General features: G+C 40.1%; 1 protein-coding gene across 2 annotated transcripts; it reads right to left on the bottom strand.

The window, feature by feature from the left end:
• Positions 1–6,322: 6,322 nt before the first annotated feature.
• LOC148014282 (pentatricopeptide repeat-containing protein At2g03380, mitochondrial-like) lies at positions 6,323–10,857 on the bottom strand. Of its 2 annotated transcripts, XM_087666943.1 has the most exons (3): positions 10,664–10,857; positions 10,209–10,561; positions 6,323–10,088 (listed from the first exon to the last, which is right to left on the bottom strand). In XM_087666943.1, the coding sequence occupies exons 2-3, from the start codon at positions 10,292–10,294 to the stop codon at positions 7,559–7,561; spliced, it is 2,616 nt and encodes an 871-aa protein (XP_087523069.1). In that variant the 5' UTR covers positions 10,295–10,561; positions 10,664–10,857; the 3' UTR covers positions 6,323–7,558. The 2 variants fall into 2 exon arrangements, with proteins under 2 accessions (XP_087523069.1, XP_087523068.1); XM_087666942.1 differs by having other exon boundaries at positions 6,323–10,561.
• Positions 10,858–11,205: the final 348 nt, after the last annotated feature.

Genomic DNA, 11,205 nt, shown 5'->3' with positions numbered 1-11,205 from the left:
AGTAAGTTGTTATGCCATTTGATCTCGCCAATGCTCCTGCAATGTTTCAACATATGATTCATGATATCTTTGGAGAGCATCTAGATGATTTTGTAGTTACATACTTGGATGTTATCTTGATATTCTCAAAAGATCCAAAGATGCATGAGCACCATGTAAAATTAGTTTTGGAAAAGCTTAGAGAAAAAGGACTATATGAAAAACTTGAGAAGTTTTTTTTCCATTATACTTACAGAAGTGGAATTATTGGGATACGATGTCTCCTAGAGAGGAATCTTCATGGATCCCAAGAAGATCAAGACTATTCTTGATTGGTAGACACCCACATGTGTTTGCAATTTTTTCTTGGCTTTGCCAAGTTCTAAAGGATATTTATTAAGGATTACTCAAAGATAGTCACACCACTCACTAGACTCATAGGAAACTCAAAGTTCTCATGGATCCTAGAAGCCGAGAAGACCTTCCAGACTCTTGAGACTGCTTTTACCACTATCCCAATCCTAGTCCATCCAAATCCTAACAAGCTAGTTTTCTTGGAGACCGATACATCAAACTATGCCTTAAGAGCCAACTTGTCCATCATGGAGATGATGGTCATATGCATCCAATGGCATTCCACTCAAGGAAGTTCTCCCCTCTAGAGATAAATTATGGGATCCATGACAAAGAACTCCTTGTCATTATAGATGCCTTTGATACTTGGCGTCATCATCTAGAGGGTGCAACCCACAAGTTATCGTCTATACAGATCACAAAAATCTAGGATATTTTTTGATAGTCTGCATCCTCAATCAAAGACAATATTGTTGGAATACCTTCTTATCTAGGTTTGACTTTGTCATCACATATCGCCCAAGATGCCAACAATGCCAATCATATGCTTTATCAAGAATATCCTACCTGGCATCTAAGAAGGGAGAAGAAGCTTTTGATCAACAATGAGCGATACTACTCAAGACAGAGCACCTCCAGCTAGGAGCCATCTCCAGTTGTCACTAAGATGACCCTACCTTGATCGAGTTAATCCATGAAGCCCTACTGTATGATGATTTGGCCAACAATATATAGAGAAAAAATAAAGAGGGAAAAGTTTTAGGAAACTAATGGATTGTTATACTATAAGGATCTACTTTACATCCCTCCAAGAAAGTTGAGACTCCAAGTACTCCAACCACACCATGACACCCCTACGCAGCAGGATACTTTGGGGTTAATAAGACCTTAGAGCTTATTTCAAGAGATTTTTGGTGGCTTAAGATGTGGAAAGAAGTTAAGGAATATATAAAATCATGTGATACCTAGAACAGGGCACCAAGGTACCTTGTCACAAACCACATGGCCTCTTGCAAACCTTGCCCATTCCAGTAATGAGTTACAAGAAACCCAATCTGCAACCTACCAAGAAACTTAGCTTCCAATGGCATCCTAAGAAAAACTTTGAGAAAACAAAGGACTCTACCAAGATAAGCACAAAATTAATCACATGCAAAGAGACAATACACCTTGTTGAGATGGATGCCCAAAGTTTTGCTTACAATACAAGGATACTACAAAGGCAATCACCAAATCTAGGTCCCAAAGTGCATCAATCATGCCACCAAAGCTACTCGATCATCAACAAGAAAGCCTCATCAAAGGCCATGCTCAAAACATGTAGTTGAATCTAAGAAGCTAAATATCTTAACCAAGATCCATCTAGGTATACTAGCAAAAGAAGCCCTGGGCTCTGGGAGATCGTGTAAACAAGCTTAAAAAGTGATGTAACATGAAAATCTTGATTGATATGAAATTTTGGAGAAACAAAATGAGGCATCAATTTTTGGAGATATCAAAGAAGACTGCATCTAACACAAAGAACCTCATTCACGAATGGATTACATGATTGGAATCTTCTTATTCTCAATATCATAGACTTCTGTCGATTAGTCCTCTCTTGCATATTAAGAGTCCATGGTTTTTGGCCTAAAGAGAAAGTTTTATATAGATATCTGGGAGGGAGAGGGGAAGAGAGAGCATGACATGTTTCTCCCACAAAATCCACTTTATTTTTAGCCCCTCTATTTTAATCCAAAAGCTAGATTCAAATTTATTTTTCCACTCTAATTTCATTTTTTTCTACCATTATTTTATTGCACTAAAAGTACTTTTCCTTCCCTATTTCTTACAAGGTCTAATCTACTTCTAGTGTTAGATTAATATGTCGTAAAGTCATAGAGTAATTAAATTTTCAAGGGAAGCACATCTACAAAACGAATTTTTTTAAACTCCAATGTTAACAACCCATTTGAATATGTAGGTTTTTTTTTCTTTTGATTGTATGGGTTGAATTTTTACAATTACATCTACATTTAATAACGTGTAAATGTGCACATTCACCTTTCATTGACAAATTTACTTATTCAACATTTCTCACAAATTAATTTGGCTTTTTTGAAATCCTCTTTATTAAATTGATTAATTAGCTATGTAATGGAGACATTACAAATAATGACTACTTTGAAGACCTAAAAGGATCAAGTAGAGCCCTTGAGAGCTTAGTTCAAACTTGCTATTGTAGCCATAAAGCAATTAGACTTTAGCACTAAGTTTGGACTCATAACCTATGAACTTGTCAAGGAAATACTACTAGACCATCCCTACCACACTAGCTAAGATGACAAAAAACTTAAGAGACATGGGATTTTTGCCACCAACATCCTTGCACCCTAACGATACCCACCAACCACAAGGAAAAGTTAGGTAGATCTATGAAATGGGTCACAACAATTGGTGGTTCCAATGTTGGAGAAGACTTAGAGTGAGAAGATTCTTCCTCAATTAATCCCATCTTTTCTAACTCATATTCCCTGTATCCCTTCTGCAATAGGCTTCTTATGATTTCCTATCTAGTTGGTTTGATGGTTAATAAGCATAGCTCCTTGATCTAATCCATTCCCTCTAAGAGACTTTGCAATGTTCTTAGCTATGCCTTAATCTCATTGGGTTTCTTAGACAATGTTATGCAAGCTCTAGGGGGTGCCTCCGTATAGATTTCCTATTATTTGACAAGGATGCACTTATAAGCATCTAATTGGATCTTATATTAGGTTTCTTGATACAAGGCAATGCCTAAATCATTACACATGTCCAACTTCCAGTTTATCAAATTCTAACTTGGAGATTTTGGCTACCATGTCAAACAGTCCTTGTTCTTCCTCACCAGTCGTGTCTTCTCTTAGCCTCTCCCACAGTCATGATACCCATTATCAAAATTGTGGAGCCCTTAAATTTTGATGCACCATTAGAAGGGGTGGATGAAGAACCTCATGGCTCACCATAGACTACGGAAATGGCTCCTAATAAAGACCAAACAAGCTACAAGAAAATGATTAAGTTTTGTGAGCCCAAACACAAAAGGTAACTAACCTAGCTGCTACTCACCTCCTAGTGCATAAACTAACATGCTTCATTGTCCATATCCAAGGAGATAGGATAGAAGCTATGATGCACAAGTCCCTAGAAGTTATAACTTTTTGAAGGTCCCTAAATAGACAACAAAACATAATAAGATCTACTTATTTCATATTAGGGACCTTAAACCCTCATTTAGTTGCTTTATGGAAAGATTTAGCAATTTCCTAAACTCGGCTTTCATCACCATCTACAATTATCTCTGTCTGCTAATGAAACTTCTATAGCAACCACCCACACCACGTGAAGACAATTTCCCACTCTTCTTCTTTGATGTGAATGCCAAAATTGATCATGTCACTATGGTGTGCCCATCTCAAATTATTGTTCATATTACCCTATTGCACGTCCATCCTAAAAGACGTGGTTGATAGATTCACCAAATACACCTGCCCATTTTTCTTGGAATCCTCAATCAAATTGTGAAAATCTATAAAGGGGTGCTTGTTTAGCAAATGCTGCCTAGCAAGACCATTGCAAACACTCTTGGAGACATAAAGTGATCCGCAAAAAAAATGCAAACATACCCACTACACCTTGGAGTTCTAACCCTAGGTTGTCTCTCACTTCATGCTCTTAAGGCACATCAAGGGTAGGAACCTCAGATTCACCCAATAGAACTATCAATCTTAGATTAACACTACGCGAATAATGTCATCCCAACTAGGTTGTCAAGGGTGGGACAATAATCTAGGTATGCTTAGAGCTCAACCCATCTACCAATTGCACTGGCACAAGCACAACTTTACCTTTAGTGAGGTAGTCACACCACCAGGGAGTATATATTGTTGCAAGTACCACTAAAGATTTCAATGAAGACCCATCGCCATCGGTGGCCTTATGCATCACCCTCACCTCTTCAACAATAGCTTTGTCCTTTCCATTCCACATTACTAAAATTGGAGTCTTCCACCATTAAGCAATAGGGGCAATCCCTGCTTCATGAGCCACTACAACTACCACTCCTCTAATGGACCACTATTGTAAAATCATGACTATCCCAACACATAGCAACCATCATGGATGCACCAACACACCACCACAAAGGATAAGTGCCATGGGACTAGCAACTTGTCTAGGAGGGAAGTAATGTTAACCCTTGAAAGAGAGGCCAAGCACCAAAAGTTGGAATTCAAATCAAAGGTGAAGAAATAACAATTTGAGCACCTATCGCTTCAATGCATAGTTCAAACCTTTGGAATTAGCAATGTAGCTGAAAATATTTATGTGAGAGCTAGGCTCACTCTTATGCAAATTGTAAAACTTTTCAATGATAGAATAGGTAGCTTCATTCACTCCTAGGTAGCATGGGCTTCATTGATTAAAGGACATGTATAAAGGACTAATCAAAGGGCCTCAAAAGAAGATGGGGTTCCCAACATTAAGTGGAAACTCTAAAATTTGACACTGTCATAGAAGAGCTCATTTTAATATATGCCAAATTTTGAGTTGAAGCTTCCTTCTTTCTCTCACTTTCCTTTGTTATATATATATATATATATATATATATATATATATATATATATATATAGAGAGAGAGAGAGAGAGAATGTGTATGTGTGTGCGAGCGCATGTGCATCTATGCGTGCGTGCGTGCGGGCAAGCGGGCAGGCGTGCGTGCGTGCGTGCGTGCGTGCGTGTGTGCGTGTGTGTGTGTGTGTGTGTGTGTGTGTGTGTGTGTGTGTTTGTTTGTTCAATTAAGTCACATCTTTAAAAGTAATCTAAATAACTATTTTCATGATGTGTCAACCCATGAAAACAATTAATGTATGATACAATTGACACAGATATTGATTGCTTTAATCCTCAACAAAATAATGTCCAACAACCCAATGGGGGCATGGTGTATTGGATCAATTATGGACTAAGGTCTAAGGGTGCGTGAGTTTGATGCATGTGTCCCACATCCCCTAAGGCACATTACAAATCTATTGTGCGTTGAGTTCTAAGGGGTGTGTGAGTTTGATCCATGTGTCTCACATCCCCTAAGGGACACATCCCCTAAGGCACATTACAAATCTATTTGTGTCCACCAACAAGCCAATGGCATCATAACCCAATCTGATTAAGTTGAGTATCTAGTGCATGACTTCAATCCCTATGTCGCACTTCCCTAGTGGCACCAATCTATTCGTGTCTAAAATAATGTCCAACAAGCCAATGGGATTCCTAGGAAGGAGACTAAAGATCTTAACAGGAATGTGGTTCTTCCAAATGTTGTCAAACAACTCACACATTGTGTATATCTTAACGGCGCTTCTTATAGCTTGAGTTGGGCGTGGGGTTGCTGCAAGGCAGGAAGTTAGAAGTCATGATTTCACCTAGCTAGAGAGGATCTTTATTTGTTTTGAGTAGATGTCCCCTCAACCATCCATACCTTTTTTATGCTGCCTGAATATATGCCATACTTCAACCTTGAGATGCAATTTTTGGAGTAGAAATTTCACCACAGTGTGTCTTAACCTCCTCCTATGATGTGTCTAAGCTCAAAACCTCTACACTTCAAAACTGTTTTTCATATCATCTAGACTTTTCTTTCTTTTCTAGCTAATTGCTTGTTTGGAGTCACATGAATGGAATGGAAAAGGACTTCATCACTTACTCCATATCAAGCAAATTGTGATGTAGAATTTAGTTTTATTCTTATCAAGCAAGAGGCTCCAATCCTCACAGGGTTGAAAAGGCAACACAAACTCCATTCCACCCTAGCCTATCTACTAACAAGGTTAATTGGCTTTATTCAAGTCGCACAATTAAGAGTATCATGGTTTGCTTTTGCTTGGAGGGACTTGGTTAAATGTAGTACTCCAATTGATTAAATATTGGCACTTGGATTGGAGGAGCTTGGTTAAGTGTGGTAATCCTTTTAATTAGATATTGGCACTTTGCTGGCCAGAAGAGACATACCGTTAAAGCAAGTTGCACCAACATAGAGTAGTAGTCATTTCCCTATATTTAAAACCCCTTCATAACACTTATATTTGTACCAAGTAGCAAATTAAATTGATGGTTAAGATTCTGATAGGCATGCATGTGGTCCACATAAGCGCCCATTCGATGATGGTGAAGTAAAGGGACCCAGTTGCATATGTGGAGTGTATTCGTGTGATGCCCAATTGTGGTTGATCCTGTCCTTGAAAATTGACTTTAGCTTTAGCTAATTTAAAAACCCTGAGTAGCCTTTGTGGCTCACTGACAAAGTTTGTTACAAAGTGTCAACCATTCAGCATTGTACTGCTGTTGCTCTCTATTTCACCACCACCATATCAACAACTATCTATGTAGGAATTCTACTGTCTACAGCGACATTAGTACTCTATAAATGTGGAGTTTGGATTGATGAGCAAAAGACAAGCACTTGCCTAGGTGTTTTCGATTCCATGCTTGGAATTTCTTTGCTAGTATAATTTTGCTTTGATCAATAAAACTGGCAGGGAGCCATATATTGGTCAATTGCATCCAGTATCAACACAGGATTTCTAGGTTGCTTTATTGACTCGAGATTGTGAACCTTTCAGATGCACAATTGCTGTAACAAGTTGTGAAGTCAATGATAAGCACACTTCATTTATAACAGCTAGGAGATCCCATGTTTATCCAGAGTTTGCTAGGCAGGTCTTGCAGTAAGTTCAGAGGATTATTGATTGGCATGTAGGAACTTCTTGTCATTTAGTTAACAAGAGCTATAAGGATGGTTGGAGCACCTCACAGGATTCTTCATTAGTCAGGTCTGCCTGAGTGGTTGAAGCACCTCACACGTATAAGCAAACTGGAGGCAGAGAATCATATAACCACCCAAGAATCTTACCCAGAATCTCTGTTGACCTTTGGTGATCTCCCCAGTCCTGGCATACAGTTGTATAGGGTCTAATAAACATGCCCAATAATATATCTATGGGTTGCACAATTTTATCACAAGATTTTGGTCTGATCCCTAAAATCCTGGTCCACCTCCTACCCTTGCCCGAGTTCTACAGACACAGTCACCATCTTCCCAGCTGTTCTAGTCTTTCTGAACTGTCAAATTACCTCTTCAAATGACAAGACTGGCATCCAGACTGTTTTCATGTGTATCTAATAGCAAAAAGGGTTCCTATGTGGCAAGTAATCATAATCCTCCAACTGCCTCACGAGGGAAGCTACATTGTTGTGGCATGTAACCATCATTCTCCAACTGCCTCACAAGTCTTTTTATCTTGACAAAAACCTCACTGTTCACATTATGATTTTGGTCTCCAACAACTATCTCATGCCAGGAGTTGCCAACTTCAATTAAAGCCCTTCCGGGCTTCTTCCATGCATTTGCACACCTTTTTAACTCTTGTATTTCATCAGCACTTTCCCACATGTGTGCATCAGAATAGATGTTTGACATGAACACATATGCAGCAGACACATCTGGATCTGTATGAATGATCCGATTAAAGCAACGCCTGCCAACATCAGGATTGGCAAATTTTTTACAGGCAGTGAGCAGAGACATCCACCCTGTAATATCAGGTGAAAGTGGCATCGTTTCTAGTAATCCTGCAGCCTCATGCAATTGTCCTGCCCTACTGAGCCCATCAATCAGGCAATTAAAGTGCTCTACACTTTGGACAAGACCATGGTCTGGTTTCATAGAATTAAAGTACCCATTGCCTTGCTCTAATTGTCCAGCTTGGCTGCATGCTGAAAGCATGAGAGTAGAAATCCTGTCATCTAGCTTTAGACCCTGGCATTGCATCTCTTGAATAGAATCACGCACAAACCTCCAGTTACCATTCTGAGCATGCCCTGCAATAATTGCACACCATGACACAGAATTGTGGGTTGACAAAGTGCCAAACACTTTCTCTGCCTCTTTTAAACTTCCACATGTGGCATACAGGTCGACAAGAATACTTCCAACGTCTATAGCTGTTTCAAGCTCATATTTGAGTATCTGGTTATGTACAAGCCTACCTTTTGCTAGCAATCCCATTGAGCCACATAATCTCAATACACAACAGAATGTAACATTGTCTGGCTTCGAACCCTCTTCTTGCATTCTCTCAAAGAGTTGGAGTGCTGCTAAATCAAGTCCATGTTGAGCATAACCTATGATCATTGCATTCCATGATACAATGTCTATGTTTGACAAATGATTGAAGACAGCATACGACTCAGTCAGGTTCCCACAGTTTACATACATATCTACAAGACTATTGGCAATTACGACATCTTGATGAAGGTCATCCTTGATTATTTGATCATGGATAAGCCTGCCCTCTTCCAATGCTCCAATGCTTCCACATGCCTTGACAATGGATGAAATGATTACATTGCTTGTTTTTATGAATTTCTGCTGCATCTCATCAAACAGTTGTAAAGCTGGTAAACCACAGCCATGCTGAGTATATCCAACAATCATGGAACCCCACAGTACAACATCCCGATTTGGCAGTGCATCAAACACTTTGCGGGCCTCCTGGAGACTCCCACATTTGGAATACATATCAACAATTGTACTTCCCAGCACCACACTCATTTCAAATCCACTTTTTATTATTTGATCATGTATTAACCTACCCTGCCTTACCTCCCCTGCATCACTCAACGCTTTCATGATGCACGCAAGTATTATCTCATTGACTTCTCTACCCCCTTGCTGCATTGTCTGGAGCAGTGCAACCGCCGACTCAAAATGTCCATGCTGGCAATAAGCTGCAACCAATGTACTACTTGTTATTAGATCATCCTTTGGAGACTTCAAAAATACACTATGTGCATCCTGCAAAAGTTCACACTTAGAATATATATCAACTACTGTACTTCTCATAACTGGGTCAGAAAAAAATCCCCTTTCAATGAGTTCACCATGTATCAACCTAACACAGTCAACAGCTCCTATGCTTCCACATGCTTTCAAAGCACACAAGCAATTAACTTTATCAGGCTTGAATCCTGCTACTTGCATGCTCTCATACAATGTAAGAGCATCTTCCTCATGCCCATTTTGGACATATCCTGTTATCATAGCTCCCCAACACACCAGGTTTCGCTGTGGCAAATTATCGAAAACTTTCCGAGCATCCTCAAGAGTCCCACACTTGGCATACATATCAATAATTGCACTGCTAATTACTACATCTGACCCAAGGTCTCTTCTAACAATTTCAATGTGAATCAACCTTCCTTGCCGTAAGGCTCCTACACTACTACAAGCTTTCAAGGTGCTTATGAATGTTACCTTGTCTGGTTTTATCTCCAGGTAGTGCAAACTCTCAAACAGTTCCAAGGCAAGAAAGCCATATCCATGGCTTGTGTATCCTGCAATCATGGCACCGAATGAGACTACATCCTTGTTTGGAAATTCATCAAAGAGCTTGCGAGCTTCATCTAAGCATCCAGATTTTGCATACATGTCAATAAGGGTGTTTACCACCGCTACATCAGAGATGAGGCCCCTCCCAATAATTTGATCGTGTACAACCCTACCATGCTCTACAGAGTCAATATCAGCACATGCTTTGAGAACAGCCAGAAATATACATCTGTTGGGTGTAATTCCCTCCTCTTGCATCAGGCGGTACAACTCTACGGCATTAAGATTGTGACCAAAGTTGGCATGTGCTGCAATGATGGCTTCCCACGTGAATTGACTAGGGTATGCAACACTACAAAACACAAGGTTGGCCTCCCATAAGCTTCCAAAAGATGCAAATAGCCGAATTAGCTGATCATTCAGAATGTTAACATGGCTAAATCCATTGTTGATTATAAGAGAATGAGCCTGCCTGCATCCAACAAGATCAGTCATGGCAGCCTTCAGGAAACCATGTATGGCATCTTTGGACCATTGATGGCCGTTCTTTGTTAGCATTGAGTATGGGCAAGTGCAAGATACAGCTGCTGCGCAAGTGATCTTGAATTTCTCTGAATCTCCTCCTCCCAGAAGCAGACATAATACGCCTGATGTGGCCTTCCCCTTGATGAATGTGACTGTTGGAGAGTAATGGACCGAACAGCTGAACTTAAGGGCCCAAGATTGCCGATGATTCGCCCTACTCGCGCAGGTCCGGCGTCAGGTCGGATCAAAAGCTTGGCATACTGGATGCGGAGAGTCCTGGCAGTAGTTGAAAGGCAGTACCTGCATCAAAGCGCATGCAGAGATCACCGCCTGGAAGGACGGCCACGGCGATGCAAGAAACCCCATTGAAACGACGATGCACGCCAGAAAAAAGATTGCTACCTGATTAGCTGCGACGCCATTGTAAGGGAGACCGGGAATTGTGCAAGCCTCAAGGATCACCGAGTTCTTCCTCAAACACACACACACACACACACACACACACACACAGAGTCTCTCTGTCTCTCTCTCTCTCTCTCTCTCGTTAACGAGTATTTGTATTATAGCATATCAAAGGTCTAACTACCAATGTAGAAGACCCTTGATCCTAGCAATATGTCCTTTGGCTGCCCGCCGCAAAGTCGATGACCAAAGCATTTTATGTAACCTAATTATGCTAACGACCCCAAATTTTGAAAAAATGGAACAAAACCCTCACATGCGATTGTGCCAAGGTGGGATAGTTTTTTTACCCTAGCAAAAACCCAATTAGAGAGGCTTAGCAAACAACAACTCTTCAAATATTCAACAAAAGAGTCTAGATTTTCCTAGCTAAAGGGCAGGAGTTCAATCTATGGCGCAAGGATTCCACATTGGTTGTGCAAAAGAAATAATTGTTATTCGATATTCAACGATTTAAAAGAGCCAAGGCAAGGGGAAGTCCA

The sequence above is a fragment of the Lygodium microphyllum genome, chromosome 25, assembly GCF_053477565.2.
Source record: "Lygodium microphyllum isolate KBCC chromosome 25, Lygodium_microphyllum_v1.1.10, whole genome shotgun sequence".
In the NCBI taxonomy this organism is placed as follows: domain Eukaryota; kingdom Viridiplantae; phylum Streptophyta; class Polypodiopsida; order Schizaeales; family Lygodiaceae; genus Lygodium; species Lygodium microphyllum.
Note: the sequence above shows the minus strand (reverse complement) of the source record. Positions and strands in the feature narration are given on the sequence as shown.